Below are 17,368 nucleotides of genomic sequence, written 5' to 3' on the forward strand. Positions count from 1 at the left end.
GAAAGAAAAATCTTGCGACACATATATAAGGGCACAAAAGAAAACGGAATATGGCGAAGACGATACAACTCTGAACTATACAAAATATACCAGGATCCGGATATTATAACATTCATCAAAATAGGACGGCTGCGTTGGATAGGACATGTAGAAAGAATGGAAGAAGGCGAAATATCAAACAAAATATTCAAACAGATGCCAGTAGGAAAAAGAACAAGAGGACGACCGAAACTGAGATACTTAGAACAAATAGAAAATGATATAACAACCTTAAAAATAAAAAACTGGAGAAAAAAAGCACGAAACAGATCGGAATGGAGAAGAATCCTAGAACAGGCCAAGACCCAAAAAGGGTTGTCGAGCCAGTGATGATGATAATATATAATGTTGTTGCCCCTGATTGGGTCCTGTGCGTTAGATAAATCGAGAGCTCTCTCTTGCCGAAATATTCCAAGAACTCATTCCATCGAGGCAGAGATGACCTTCGAGAATTTCCGGAGTTCCCGTCGCTCAGTCAGCTGTTTTCCAGACAGTTCGTTCTCATTATATAAGCTCATAATATTATTAATGTAATTAGTCATTGTGGGCCTGCGTAGCGCAAGCGGTAGGATGCTTTCCTCGCATGCCGGTGGTCCGGAGTTCGAATCCTACCACCGGCAAGAATAACTAGACATTTTTAAAAATGTCTATAGGCCCCAGGTCGAATCAGCCTGAATAAAATGAGTACCTTGGGTAAAACCAGGGGTAATAATAGGCGGTTGAAGCGTAGCACTGGCCATGTTACCTTCCTTGTATACCGTAGGCCCTAGATATAGCAGACTACCCTGCTATACTCCCAAAGCCGCGAAGCGGTATCAAAACGGGAGACTATTATTATTAGTCATTGTGATATTTGTAAATAAGTAAATTTTTAAGTAAGTAAATAAAGTTAGTTACGTAAAGCACGTCGTGCTTCACTTAATCTCTCTCTGTTAATCATAACACGTAAAAAATATATAAAAAATATGACTCGAGCATAAAGAATGTAATAATAATACTTACTCGCCCCAAAAATCTGTCCTAAAATTGTCTTCTGGTGATTCATATCGATGTTATATGGAGTCTCCCCTGATCTATTCGGTCTATACAAAAGCTGGCTATTTTTCGGATTCCTTAACAATATCTCCACGATGGCTTTCGACCTCGCTCGCATAGCTATGTGTAGCGCCGTATCTCCTTTCTTATCTGCCGCTGAAACTTTGGCTTTCTTATCGACTAACAATTGCACTATTTCGGAGTTTCGAGACCGTACTGCCTTCAGCAGCGGAGTATCGCCGTCTTTTGTGGCCAATTCTAGGTCCGGATTGCACGTTAAAAGAAGTTTGAGCACGTTCAAGTTGCCTTTTTCCACCGCTACATAGATGGCGGTCTTGCGGTCTTTACCGAGGATGTCTACGTCGGCGTATTTCTTTAGAAGAACTTCCACAACTCCTCTGTGGCCTCCTTTAACAGCGTGAATTAGGTTCGTGTCGCCAGATCGATCCTAAAAATTAAAATAACTAAGCAAAATATAACATTGACAGTGAACAAAACAGTGTATCAGTATTTCTTAGCGATAATGAATGATCAAAGTTTCGTACAGATAAAACTACGATGTTATATAATAGATTCTCATAACCCAACAGCAGAGTGTGAACATACAACAAATACATATATCTTAAAGAAATGGCTAGAAGTACACAATAGGCATTTCACTTCAACAATTTCCAATAATAGTTCATTCAGTACAAAATAATACAACAGCTAAAGTGACTTGTTTAGATGAGATTTGTCGAAGTGTGTGTTTCTTTAAGATTCCCGCGTGTCTAGAAAATTTTATGTTGGATTATCCAATAAAAGAGAGAAAAACTATAACGTCATAAACGTCACATGCTTGTTATTTTTCTTTAAATCATTATTTTATTCCAATTTATGTTAATTTTATTCCCTTGTTAACTTTCTATTTTTTTACTATTTTTATTCTAAAAATAGTTGGTGCTCAACCTTCTGTCTACTAAATATTCTGTCTAAATTCCAATTTTAATTTCGCTTATTTTGATTCTACACTCCATTCTATTCTATGCCATAGACAAATATAAAATGTCTATGATCTCAAGCCATTACAAACTTTATTTCTCAGTAAATGTGAGATGTACACATGTACTGTACAATGTAAGAAGTAAATGCGGCTTTAAAGGAAATAAAAAAGCATTAAAAAAGCAAGATAAATTGACAATCGAAAAGGTAATCGAATATGAGGAGAAATTCAATGCTGTATCACAAATACCCAATATCAGAAGTAAAATAGAATGACAGTAAACGAGAGACAATACAAAACAAGTAATGCAATCATATAAATTGAAAAAAGAAGAAATATTTAATTATCCTTTAAATTTAGCAGCCAATAATTACCAAATCGTATAAAAAACAAAGATTACTTCATGGTAGAAAAGTGTCCGACAGATTCTTTGGTATTATTGACCAAACAAAAGTCTATGACATCAGGAGAGGAATGACAAGATGATGAAGAATATGAAGGATACAGAAAAACAGAGCCTTTATTTAGTAGACTGCGATAGTCATTATTCGGTATTATTCATTAGAGAAAAAGTATTTTATAACACAAAAAAACATTCTTCACGATTGGACCGTAAGAACAAAAAAAAGCCCTTTTCTAATTAAAAACTCCTTTCAGATGAAATATGCTTCACAATTCGGTACCGTCGTTTCCATGGCAACCAACCAAAAACCCTTACAACAAACACCATCCTCCAGATTCTCATCCTGGACGATTTCAAATTCTGACATTCAAAATACTTACGCGACATACAACACACAAATTACTAACACATCAAAAATACACACCAAAACTCATCATTCATAGCCACCTGACAATCACAGAGTATTACCACAACTACAAATTTTACATACACACCTTAAACACCGGTTGCCGTTCAAAATACGACATCGAACACGTGACACAATACATAAACAACTTTATGTCACAAAACCCTCACTTCAACTTAGAGCCCATAAAAATACTTACAGTATTTGAACAGGAGGTTGATAATCAGTAGGTATGCTCACGCTCATCCCGTTTGTCCCGAGTGTCTATTACTATACATGGATGCCCGATTCAAACACCTGAGGAACTCAGGGAAGCAGCTGTGAGTCTATGAAACGATTACGATTACCTGAACGACGAGTACCTAAACGATTACGATTACCTAAACCACATCTCAACCAAATTCTGCAGCCAAACCCCACTAATTCTAATCATTTCGGTCATGTTAGATGACAAAAACGATTTCTTTGCAGTCTACGTGAACAAATCGGAAAAAATAGCATACCTTTACTTAACAAACCCTATCAATATCAAATCTCTGAAGAAAAAACTCAAAGTTCTTCCCGGAACCAAATACCTTACCATCACGAACAGATCCAACGAAAAAACACCCACCTCATCCCCCAATACAGTCCCAGAAAACATCACATAAACATATCTAAACACACACATTCCTTTACAATTCTGCAATCAACACAGATTCAACCGATTATTTAAAACTCAGAATCTACCTGGTTCAAAATTCGAGTCCCTTACAGTCAACTCTTCCGGCAAATCTGCCAAACTTACAGCCAGATCCAAAATTAATACATCATCATTTGTTAAACATTTGCCAACAAAATCATCTCAAAAATATTTTAAAATCAAACGAACTTCTTCCCAACAGCATATCCTACAAAAGTCTATTCGTCAGACAATACATTCCAACTCCTCTTCAACACATTCTACCCCCTAAATATCCACGAATTCGAGACAAAAGATAATATGTTTTGTATAATAATATAACAAGATTATTTTTATTCAATAAATACCTCACACAAAACAGAAATCAAAACAATATAAAATTGATGATGTAACAATTTTTAGATTGTTATATCAACAGTATTCTAAGCCAGGAATTTTTCATCAAACATTCCTAACTAATGATTGTGACGCGCAATTATTAATAAGTAAAGGGCCATTTATGTCAGTTACAAAGGTAAAATAGTAGACTTTGAAAAAATGACAGTTTTTATATTATTACCTTTTTAAACGATCTGCGTCGCTTGTCTTTATTGTTGAAAATGAATTTTTCTGTAGAAGAGTTAACCGATATGATCTGGGCATTATGACAAAGTTCGAGAAATTACTTACTTGCAGCCAGAATATATCACGAGCGATATCCTGAACGGAGGAAACCAAACGCAAGAGCTTTTGAAAAATTAATGGATCGTTTGATTCGCACTGGGTCAGTTGTATGTGAAAAAATGAGAGAACCAAAACTGTTCTAAGTGAAGAAAAGGAATATGATGTACTGATAGCTACTACTAAAGATCACAGCAGCACTCGTGAAATTCACGTTAACATGGCATTGGTCAAACTTCGGCGGAAAAAATCCTTCGTAAACATAAACCTTACCGCATACAGTTACATCAAGAATTGACAGTCGATAATTATCAATTATCAATAAAGTTAGAACAAGACATTGGACAAACTCAGTTCGGAATTAGGAAAGCTCAAGGAACCAGAGAAACATTATATGCAGTAAATGTGCTAATACAGAGATGTTTACATGTAAACCAGGACATCTATGTCTGCTTCCTAGATTATAACAAGGCATTCGATACAGTGAAACATAATCCGTTAATAAAACTACTGAGAACAAAGAACATCGACACACGGGATATAAGAGTAATAAATAATCTGTATTATGAACAAGAAGCTGCCATAAGAATAAATAATTTAAAAACTAATAAAATAAAAATCAAAAGAGGTGTTAGACAGGGCTGTGTCTTGTCGCCATCACTGTTTAATGCATACCCAGAGGAAATATTCAAAGAAGCATTAGAAGATAAAGTAGCAGGCATAAAAATAAATGGCCTACCCATACGTGAAATTAGATATGCTGATGATACAATAGTAATAGCAGAAAACATTACAGATCTATAAAGAATTTTACATAAAGGCGGGTACACATATGCGAGCAGAACTGTTCGCGAACCGTTTGTGAACGCTATATTCGTTAATTTGTACGACGGGACGAACCGCTAGCGAGCTGTTCGTTCGTTGCTCGTCAGGAACCACAGCATGTCGGTTTTTGGGACGAACACAAAGAATGTTCGCAGAACTATAAATTGTGTCTATAAATTGTTTCTGCCAAGTGTGCGATGATATCGTTCTGTTAAACAAAATTGCTGAACGAGCGCGGCTTATCTAAGTAGCGAGAGAAATTAATAACAGATAATGTAAACAAAATACCGAAATGTTTAGAATAACGAAGTAAATTAATTCTTGGTTTGTTATTAGATAGTTAGGGTATTGGATAGCCTGAACATAAACATATTTTCGACGAACTCTTCGCGAACAGCTCACGAGCAGTTCGCAAACAGTTCGGCTCGCATATGTGTACCCACCATTAAGTTGTTGCAGCGAGTGAAGAATTTGGTCTGTCACTAAACATGAAAAAAAAACAAAATTCATGGTTATATCAAAGAAAAATATTAGATACATCAATCTACACGTAAGTAATAAGACGATAGAACGAGTTCAGAATTATAACTATTTAGGGGCTAACATTAATGAAACAAACGATTATACCAAAGAAATTAGAGTTAGAATAGAAAAGACTAGAAGTGCATTCAATAATATGAAACAAATATTATGTTGTAGAGACCTCAGCCTAACTCTTAGAAAACGAGTAATAAAGTGTTATGTATTTTCTGTCCCTTTGTATGGTGTGGAGTCATGGACTTTAAATAAACAATGTCTCAATAAATTGGAAGCACTTGAAATGTTGACACATCGAAGAATGCTGAGAATCTCCTGGACAGACAGAATAACCAATGAAGAAGTACTAAGAAAAATAGAGAACAGCAGGGAGATACTGGATTCCATCAAAATAAGAAAACTACAATATCTGGGTCATATAACACGTTGTGAAAGATATGAATTCCTAAACCTAATAATGCAGAGAAAGATTCAAGTAAAGCGCAGCATAGGTAGAAAAAGAATGGTTCGGATGCAGCTCACTGAACTCTTTCGGGCTGTAGTGTCAAAAGTTAGAATAGCAGTGATGATTGCACGTAGGAGATGGAGATGGCGTAGGGAGCTTTTTGTCAATGCTGTCAGCAGCAAGTGCAAAGGACCGATTTTTACTTGGACACTGGACATTTACTTAAGACTTATTTCCTTAATATCACATTAATTGTTACATTCATTACATATTATTATGGTTTATATTTTTTGTTAGTTACTTATTGAATAAAAATAACATTGTTATACTATCACTCAATACTCAATACTTATTTCTACTTAACTCACCCTATATATACGTACTCACCCCAGAGAAAAATTTTAAATAATATAAATGAATTCAGGATACAGAAGTCAGGCGTTGCCAACCAGCAAATAAAGTTTGTAACGACTAGAGATCATAGACATTTTATATATGTCTATGGCGTAGAATGGAATAGAGTATAGAATCAAAATAAGTGGAAGTAATATTAGAATTTAGACTATTTAGTAGATACATGGTTAAGCGCCAACTATGTTTGAATAAAACTAGTAAAATAAAAGATAAAATTAATACATGAATAAAATCGAAAGAATTTAAATAAAATAATTATTTAAAGAAAAATGACAAACATGTGACATTTATAACGTTACAAAACAAAAAAAAATTAAGTTAAATGTACAAAAACAAGCAAACAACTTACTTGAATATTGATATAAGCACCAGCTGCCATCAACGCCGTGGCTATCTCATAAAATCCTTCTTTGCATGCAATAGTTAACGGACTACATCCGTCCTTGTCTAGGGCGTTAACATTCGGCTTGTGTTCGAGAAGTAGATTTACCACGTCGACGTGGTTTCCATATGTAGCTACGAGTAGCGCTGTCCACGAGTACATACCAGCTGTATCCACGTTAGCACCTATATTCCAGCAAAGAAATAATGAAATGAGTCATACGCGTGATATCGTAAGTTATCGTATAATTTAGTTGTCTTTATGAGTTTTACCAAGAAGCGTATCTGTAGCGAAGAATTTATTTTTTATTTACCGTATGGCATATTAAGAACATATAATTAAAAGTAATATTTTTCTAAAAAAATGTTAAAAGGAGTGTTACAAACGAACATTTGATATATCAATATAATCTAAAACATTTTCTGTCTAATTCAGGAATGTCATCTTCTTAGTTTTTCTTGCAGTTCTGTCAATATATTACCCTCCTTATCTTTGTTTGCTTTGGTTTAGTTTCTGCTAAAATTTTCTCGTCTCTATTGGCTGACTTAGTTCTTGTAGTTCTTGAAGTTCTTTGTTCATAGTTTCTCTCTTCTTTCTGTGATGGATTTTCTTTCCTTCCTTGCGTAGTTATTTATATTACTCCTCTGTTTGTCGGATTCTATACACCTGTTGCATCATTAAATATGCTGATATTTTTCGTCAAAACAGTTATTCGTTCTTCTTTGTTTACCTTCCATGCCCAGTAATTCTTCAGCTGCTTCTTTCATGATGTTTCCACACCCTTCCCACTCTTGATTTATGTTTTCATATTTTAGTTTGTTTTCTAGTTTCATGTTTATATTCTCTATTTTTTTGTATTTTTAAGTCTATTCATTCTTTGTTTACAAACTATTTAGTATCGACGTGTCAGTATTTTTTGCAATGAAAAAATCAAGTATTGTGCAATGATTGAGTTTTTATTTTCGGAATGTTTAAAAGCAAAGGAAATTTATGAACGAATGTTAGAAGTGTATAAGGACTTTTCGCATTCAATTGTGGAAAGATAGGATTCCTTAGTTATTGGTACAAAGACATGTATCATGCGTACTTACCAGCTTTTAATAACAGTTCCACGATTTCCGTATATCCTTTACGACTAGCCCAAACCAACGCTGTCGTACCATATTTGTCTCCTACGTTTACTTTAGCATTACGTTGCAAAAGACACTCTACGATATCTGTGTACCCTCTACCGGAAGCCCAGAGCAACGAAGACACGTGGAAATTTCCATGGGCGTTAACGTCTGCACCTCGGTCGACTAGGATCAGGGCGGTATCCACGCGACCTTTGTATGTCGCCCACATGAGAGCTGACCAACCACCCTAAAAATATACAAATACAAACGTTTTAAATAAACGATAATAATCTTGGTTCTACAATTCTTATGGTATTTTAATATTAACTGTATATTTTGTGGTATATTTTGTACAAAAAAAAAATAAAGTTCTTCCCCTAAACTGGAAATCAGCAAAATATCGCTATAGTAGAGTATCGTTGAGGACATCGTCAACTTATCTAGTAAAAAAGGTGAGGAAAATGTGTCTTACTCCCTGTTCACCACTAATTTTGTCTTCTTCCTTCTTCTTCTCTCCCAGCTCCCCTTTACAGAGGTCGCTGTTCCTTACACTTCGCCACTCTATTCCTATTGCAACACTAATTTTGAGTAATAATTGTTTATTGCCTTTGTAAGATGTGGATAATAGCCGTTGTCATATATTATTTCCCAAATATTATTTCGGTCGACTTTGTTAAAAATTCCTTTCTTTCAAAAATAAATTCTTGGATTGGTTGATATTTTCCACCCTTAAAAACAACCCCTTGTGTCAAAACGCCTATAATATCGTATATACTTACATATATAATATATATACATATATAGATATATGTATATATATATATATATATATATATATATATATATATATATATATATATGTATATATATATATGTATATATATATATATATATATATATATATATATATATAAATATATATATATATATATATATATATATATATATACACTGCAGTGGTAGAGTTTAAGAAGACATTCGTTGGACTTTCCGAGTTTGAATTTGTATCAGCCCGTGTGTCTGATGAAGCAGGGATACTGAAATAAGTCATAAAACTCTATTGATACCGATTCGAGCACGGGAAGTTTAACGAATTTGTCCTCCAAGGCCATATATTTGGATATTCAATTCAATAAAGCGATAGCAGCTGTTGCTAAAAGATTTAATCTTTTGCACATTTCGTATAGCCTAGAAAACGATATTATTAAATCGTTTTCGTTCATGGCAACCAAAGCAGGTGGCACCTCTGTACGCTAACCACTGCAGTGGTAGAGTTTTAGGAGACAATCGTTAGACTTTCCGAATATGAATTTGTATCACAATAGTATCTGATGAAGCAGGGATAAGTCATAACACTCTATTGATACCGATCCAAGCACGGGAAGTTTAACGAATTTGTCCTTATATTTATTTATCTATATTTAAATATACAGAAAAAAAAAATTACTTACAATATCTCTATGATCAATAGCTGCATTGTGATCTAGTAATTGAAGAACGATGTCTGTGTGTCCTTCTTTGGCAGCACACAACAGTGCCGTCCAGGAATCGTTGTCCTCTAGATTAGTATCAGCTCCGTGCGTCAACAATTCTCGAACCATCGTTGATTTGCCTTTGGCCGCAGCCACCATGAGGGCTGTGGTTCCGTTCTAAAAAGAAAAACGATAAAAATAAAAAAAATTGTAACCTATAATGAAAGCTAGATATTTGTCCAACTCTTCTCTCTTACTTTGCTCTCTCTCTCTCTTTCTTTCTCTCTTACTTATTCCTTCAAAATGTTTTAAAATTGTTCTAAATTTAGATGAATGTTATGTGATTTCGTATTAAGAATGAGACAGAAAAACTGAATACTCTATTTCAAAATGAGATGATTAAAAAAAATTTACGTGGTCAAATGTTACTTATAAACTCATTAAAACCTAAACCACAGAGTCCAACAGAAAGTCCAAGAAAACGTGGATAGTCATTCGGTAAAGTATAGACATATATTAAACTAATAATAATTTATCTATATTGCAAACTTACCTCATCTTTATCATCGACCTGCGCCTGCCTGCTTTCCAGAAATGACTGCAATCCCCGTAAATTGTCATCGTTTATAAAACCTGTCAGGGATCGAAAGCAGAGCGATACCATGGACTCAGAACGATGCAGCGTCTACGAAAAAACAAAATAATACTTTAAAATATTTAATGGTTATTCACAGTTGTGGAATCTTATTAGTTAAAACAACTCGATGCAGCATTATCGCAGACTGGCGAGCAATTGTTAATATGTCAACTTTAAACAATAAGTAAGCAACTGATAAGGGAATGCTGTTTAAATATTAAACAATAAATCTATCTGTTCTAAGGCGTTAGGTAGTGCGACATTATACTTTTGATGTAAGAGCTAGGATTTTTGTTGATCGCAAGGATTTAATGCTGTTATACTTACATTTAAGCTAGCGATTATAAGATTACAAATGATCGAGAGTCTTTTAAGAACGTTTTCCGATCTTTATTAGTATTTAAATAGTTCCAAATATTTATCCCACATGATAGAGGGTGATGTGACATTACAATTCAACAGCCAGTAAAACGCAATGAATTTTAACGAAATATTGTTAAAATAATTTATTTGTCTGACAGACAATACTGTCTATAATTTGATTCTGATCATTTGCAGGAATTCCACTTTTTTTAAGATATTTTTACAAACAGCTGGTGCAGCTTTTATTAAAGGTGATATGGTTTTCACTACATCTTGCTATTTTGACCACTCTCGTGTTCTATCCTTATGTGGTCCCATCCTTTTTTTCTTTTTAGTGTCGACTAGTTTATGCCCTATAGGTTACATTTTCTTCTAATGTCTTCAGTCCTCTTTCGGTCTCTCAGAGTATTTGCTGCGTACTCTCATCTCTGCAGTTTCAAACAGCCTTTGTGATCTGGCTGTGTCGGGTTTATTTCTTATTTCCTAATAGTCATAATTACCCAGTACAGTTTCTGATGAAAGACTTCCTTCTACAGGAAGAGGTAATCTCCTAACAAACTAACAAATAAATCAATACAGATTGCCGCCTATACCGATGACATTAGCACTAGCAGAGACAAAAAAGACCGGACTAGAAATAAATATTCAAAAGACAAAGAAGCTAACACAGGCCAGAGCTAGGGGAAACAGACGCATAGTTGAATTAGAGGTCGATATTGAAACTGTAGAAAGTTGTAGTGTCATGTAGTGAGAATGGAGACCGAAATATTGCCAAAAATAGCCCTAGATAGTAAAATGCAGGGAGCAAGGACCAAATCAAACCCAAAACAGACAATTCCGAGCTCCAACATCGAAAAGATTAGAATACCCATCTTCGTCCGTCTAAAGATCTGGTCTACCGGCAAGGATCGATCCCACCGTAAACCGATACTTTCAACGGAAATAAGGGCTCGTGCGACAATCGTAGCGAACTTCGATTGCCTAGTAAAGTCACATTGTTTTGAGCCTTTGCCCTGCGATTCCTCTCGTACTGAGCAGGATTATTATCGCAACGACGAGGACGAGACATCAGTAGGGTAAAACTAACTTGTCTCACGACGGTCTAATCCCAGCTCGCGGACCCTGTCTAAGAGTGAACAATTCAACGCTTGGCAAATTCTGCTTCGCAATGATGGGATAAGCCGACATCAAAGGATCAAAAAGCGATGAACGAAGCGATGAAAAGCTATGAACACTTGGCCGCCACAGTTATCCCTGTAGTAACTTTTCTGACACCTCTTGCTGAAAACTCTTCAAGCCAAAAGGATCGATAGGCCGCGCTTTAGCAGTCCCTATGCATACTGAACATCAGGATCAAGCCAGCTTTTACCCTTTTGCTCTACGCCAGGTTTCTGTTCTCACTGAGCTGGCCTTAGGACACCTGCGTTATTCTTTGAGAGATGTACCGCCCCAGTCAAACTCCCCGCCTGGCAGTATACTCGAATCGAATCAGGCTGGAGTTAAGTTGACGCTCGAAACGAAGCACACGAACGCTAGTCGGGTATCTGAAAAGCAAGCCTTATCGAAACGACGAACGGCACAACGCAACGAAACGTCACTCCGTGCCCTTGGCTCAAGAATACCGTGACAGTCGCTGCCTCGTGAGCGAACGACGCACGAGTTTCGCCTTACCGAGTAAGTAAAGAAACGATTAAAAAAAGGCCACAGAAAAAGTATAGACGATGAAGTGGTAGCGGAGTCGCAAAATTTGTTGGACGTGAGAACGTGGAGAAGAGCGGCGCAGGACTGGCACGGCTGGAGGCATAGTTTGAAGGAGACTAAGACTTGATTTGTCCTGTAGTGCCATTGTAGAGAGAGATAGTTTCTGATGGTTCTATTTTTTGTCTAATTTGTCCAAAACCACTCCTCTTCCAATCAATTCTCCTTCTGTAGGTGCAAAACTATTAGTAAACTCAGAAAAAATTGGATAGAAATTGAGGTGATACAAATAATTCCAAAAACTATAGGAATAATTCGAGAAGAGTTTACTGTTTGTCTTTCTCATTGTATTTTATCTAAAGGTTATCTTTGAGCTTTGAGATTTTTGAATTTTTCTCTCAAATCTCCTCTTTTCGAAGTAATGAATTTATTCCTTTTAATTGCACCACACTATACAGAGTGAGTTTTAAGTATGAATGGAACACCTCAATTATCTCGGAAACGGCTTCCATGATTTTTGTATAGATTTTGGTGTGTAAGATGTCTTGTGATGTTTTTGAATTAAATTTTGTTTGATAATTTTGTTTAATAATATAACATGTTTTGTTTTTAAGTGTATGAATTATTTGTAATTGCACATATCTTGCATGATACCCATTAATATTCCTAAAATCCACTGAGAATAACTCATGCTAGGCCAGACTAATTTGAGTCCTCCTTATGAATTTTTACCTAGTCTCTAGTATCTATATTATAGTTTGATTTTGTTCGATTTTTGTTTTGTGTGCTTATAGCCATAATATTTATTATAAATCAAGGCTTTAGCATACTTAGCGTGCTTCCGAGATAATTGAGGCCTTCCATACATAAAACCCACTCTCTATAACAAGGTATGACTTCAATATAATTGTATCTAAAGCAGTATAGTGATGGTAATTAATAGCATATACGGGGTAAATTAGGAAAACCAAAAACTCTGTAAGGAGCCTACAAACTATTCGCAAAAATGCAGATCCGCAAACTCAAGCTCATTCGAGTTTTCAAGCTAAAAAATCTGTCATTAGTAAACATTAGTATAACACAAAACTCTAAAATACATTTAATGTTTTATAATTGAAAATTAAAAAACGGTTTCGTTAAATATCAGTTTAGCATTTAAAATATTGAATGTTTTCTTTACAATGATGGGCTTTATATTCGTAGTTATTGTTTGGTAACGGTTAATATCAGTATTAACACTATTTCACAGTCTTTAGTGATCACTTCTTAATATATTCCTCAGTAGGTTTCACTGCTGCTGATTTCGTAAGATAAAACGGATAGACGTTTAATTCCAGTAAAGATTGCTAATAATTTTAGATCACAGATTCAGAATATGTTGAACAAATTTGACTTTAATACGAAGTCTGGTCTTATTATCTTATGGAACGGGAAATATTCCAGAAAGACGGTTTTTGATTTAATTTCAATGCAGGGCATCTACCATCCCTTTATACGTATTTCAACCTTATTAGATACCATCAGACAGAGAGAGCCTCTGATGGCAGCTGATGACAGATACCCTGCATTGAAATTAGATGTAAAACCGTCTTTCTGTTTTATTTCGTTACCGAGTTTCGAGTACTAGAAACTAATTCACTATTTAATATATATTGCAATACGCAATTTGTAGAAATCGCAGTGGTAAAAATTTGAATTAAGTAGGAAATCTTAGGATTTTTAATGTTGAGGAAATATTCCATTCACTAATTCATTTCATATTCCATTCCTAAATTTAAATCAGAATTACATTAACTAATGCTCAAGCGATGTTTCTTTGTTTCTAATAGACAGATCGTTTTCAGTAAGCTATACAGAAACGTCACCTTGAACGGACTTTTTGCAGTACCTCAAAAATTCAAAATCGTGCTGTCGATCCCGAGAATACTGTAGTTAGAAATTTTAACGAAATTTTTTATGCCAAACTGATTTTTAGCAACCTTCTTTCAATAAAACGTACAAAGGTCTAGATATTTTTTAGTAGTACAAGTAAGTAAAAACAAAAAATCGATTAAGTTGATTAGTTTAAATAGAAAACTCGAACTCAACGCACACGACCACACTAACATTATGAGAATGCCTTCTGATACCCAGACCGAAGGTAAATTTACTGGTAAGGCTCTGTTCTCCCTCTGGAGTGGTCAGAGTAAACGTGGGTAAGTGGAGATGCGAAAGGGAACCTCGCCAATTCGTCTCTGGCATGTGGAGGTTCAAAAAGGACGTTCTGCGTCGTCCAGGAGATGATTCTGGCGTGACGGCGATGCTGTGGCGTAACATTCGCTGCGGCGAGTTTCCAGACTCCATTTTCTGTCATTACTCTTTTCTGCATTACAAAAACATTGTATGTGTATGTGTAAATTGAATTACAAAAATATATTAAAGGGTCTTAATAGGTCTTGTATTTTTAAAATCGATTTTTCTTATTCCATAAGAAAGTATAGTACATCAAGAGTATTCACATCACATTTGAAGTAAATTCGAGCAATATTGCCGGAGTTATATAGATTTGAATATGCGGTAGGCACGATTTCTCGAGAACGAATAGACCGATTTTGCTGAAAACTGGTACAGTTCATCTTTACACTATTGTTTCTTGATTGAAAGAAGGGAGTTTCAATCCGTCGACTAGTTCTTGTTTTATACGAAAAAAATGTTTTAAAAACGACGAGAATCGGAAAAATGCTAAAAAAATATGAGACGAAATTCATTCAAACTTATTTCAAAAATTGAAAATTTTTTCAATTTCTCCATTTAATCACGAAACAATCCTATAAAGGTGAACTGTACAAAGTTTCAGCAAAGTCGATCGATTAGTTCTCGAGAAATCGTACCTACCGCAGGAAAAAACAACTGAGGGTGCACGTACCTACCGCGCGGTATTCAAAAATCTATAACTCCGGTAATCTTCCTCGAATTTACTTCAAATTTGGTGTGAGTACTCTTGAAGTACTATACTTTCATATGGAATACAAAAATACATCGATTTTTTAAAAATAAAAAACCTATACAACTCCTTAAGTGAAATGATATTAAAAAAACGAAATTTTATGTTTGAGAGTAAAGTTTTCGATCACTAGTCATCAGCGATAGTTAGTAATCTGACGACAGTACAGGACGTTTGCGCACCCCTTCATAATATCTATCGCTGTTAAGAATTAATCATTCTAGTGATTATAGCTTCCCGTATTTGAAGAGCTTATTTCCAAAGTGTCTTAAATACAAAATTTCGATTTAGTAAGGTTTTTATTTTATTGAAAACATTATAGGTCTAGAATAACTAGAGGTCTAAGGTTTGGTTTTATGTACCAAAACGACTTATTTCCATTTCCATACTGATTTTATTTTCAAAGCGTCTTAAATCCGCCTGGCCAATCCATGATGGCATAAGTCACGTGACTCATCATGGCTGTTTACTCGTTTGCGTTTAGTTGATGCGTTCAGTAAGAGTCGAGCATCTGTGTTACAAACGTGCATTGTTTTTTTGTGTTTATTTGTGTGAATAACGATATAATCTCTAGTTTTGAAGAAGAGGTAGTGTCTCACACGGGTCGTACCGCGAGAAAAAGATCACGGACACCTGCACAGTGGGCGAAAAATATGGATAAAAGACGTAAATAATCACCGCCACGGATAGCTTGTAGACATAATGGTGGACGTTGCCAAGCTAATTTGATTACTTCTAGAGACTGTAAGCGTTTTCATACAATCTTCTACGGTCCTGAAAGTAAAGTTGAACAAGATTCATTTATTGCCAGTGTCATACAAGTACAAAAAAAAACATGTTAGAGGAACATTAAGTGAAAGAAACAGAAAATTTTCAGAATCCTACTTTATTCAGAAAGAAGTCGGTAGAAATATAAACGTGTGCTCTGCCAGTTTCTGCAGCATTCTCAGAATATCGACCAAACGTGTTCAGCGCCTTGCTGCGTATTACTTCCGAAATGGTTCTGCCAGACAAGAAAGAAGAGGAGGCACACGCACCAATATTCGTACTAACAACATAAAGGATTTAATTCGTCAATATATCTTGAGTTTCAAGTGTAGTTCAAAACATTATGGACGAGAGAAAGTAAGTTTTTACTGTCATTATTATTAAAAATTTTGCAGTCCAACCAATTAATACATCTATATAGGTTAAATAGTAACTGATTACTTTTTTGTCTTTTCATAAGCATATTACGGGGATTAACGTTTATGTTTTTTTGTTTTAGACACCTAACTGGAAATATTTACCTTCACAACTTTCTGTAAGAGGAATGTGAAAGTTATTTCTGGAGGTAAATAAAGAAAATGCAGAAGCCCAGTCTTGTAAATATGACTTTTACTACAAAATATTTACCACTGAATTCAATCTTGGATTTGGTACACCCCGTACAGATATATGTAGCTATTGTCAAGAACGTTATCAACGTCTCAAGTATGAAAAGGATGACGAGATACGAGAGATTCTAGCTGAACTTTTGGTGCATAAAAGGCGTGCAAAAATATTTTATGAATTACTGAATGATCTTGTTATATCTAATAATACAGCGTGTTTTGTATTTGATATGTTGCAAAATCAACCTTTGCCTCGTACTGCCTCATGTGAAGCATTTTATTCCCGTCAGCTGTAGCAGTACTATCTGGGTATTGTACGCCATTATTGTTTAAAATCTAAACAGGATAAAACTGATGTATTATTTTATACATGGGGCGAAAATAATGGTATGAAGGGTAGTTTACAGTTTTGTAGTGCTCTGTATCAACACTTAACTGCTTTTTGTACCTCGAATCCAGCCATAAAGAATATTAATCTATTTTGTGATCGATGCAGTGCTCAAAACAAAAACTACATTATTCTCTCAATGCTCAGTAAAGTGGCTCAAATGTATGACATAACAATTAATATTACTTTTCCCATACGAGGGCACAGTTATTTGCCAGTAGATCGTGTTTTCGGAAAAGTCGAAAAGACTTTACGGAAAACTGAAGAGGCTTTGTTACCAACTGATTACCACATTTTATTTGAAAAGTTTGGAGATGTGTTTGTTCTCGGCGAGGACTGGTTTACTTATGACTGGAAAATATCGGTTAGGAGGCACATAAAATCCAAAATGGACTTCAATATAACAGAAATGAAATCCATAGAGATAACAGCTAGCAGAGTGGGTTGCAAGTCCAGCTACTCGGATCTTTCCGAGTAGCTGGATCTACATTTAAATTTACTAATTAAAATTTACCCGATATTATCCTAT

The 17,368-nt window shown here is 35.1% G+C and overlaps 1 protein-coding gene across 12 annotated transcripts in view; it reads right to left on the minus strand.

The window, feature by feature from the left end:
• Positions 1-17,368, minus strand: part of Arms (Ankyrin repeat-rich membrane spanning) — a 168,671-nt gene that overhangs the window by 51,510 nt on the left and 99,793 nt on the right. For 7 of the 12 annotated variants that reach the window (XM_072530599.1, XM_072530603.1, XM_072530598.1 and 4 more), the window contains exons 2-6: positions 9,951-10,082; positions 9,377-9,574; positions 7,902-8,172; positions 6,778-6,995; positions 1,042-1,522 (exon numbers count right to left, since the gene is read on the minus strand). In XM_072530599.1, coding sequence (XP_072386700.1) covers positions 1,042-1,522; positions 6,778-6,995; positions 7,902-8,172; positions 9,377-9,574; positions 9,951-10,082 — 1,300 coding nt within the window. Of the gene's footprint in view, positions 1-1,041; positions 1,523-6,777; positions 6,996-7,901; positions 8,173-9,376; positions 9,575-9,950; positions 10,083-14,201; positions 14,458-17,368 lie in introns of all 12 variants that reach the window. The other 5 variants (XM_072530600.1, XM_072530604.1, XM_072530596.1 and 2 more) reach the window with 1 other exon arrangement.

Source organism: Diabrotica undecimpunctata, chromosome 4 (assembly GCF_040954645.1).
Source record: "Diabrotica undecimpunctata isolate CICGRU chromosome 4, icDiaUnde3, whole genome shotgun sequence".
Lineage (NCBI taxonomy): Eukaryota > Metazoa > Arthropoda > Insecta > Coleoptera > Chrysomelidae > Diabrotica > Diabrotica undecimpunctata.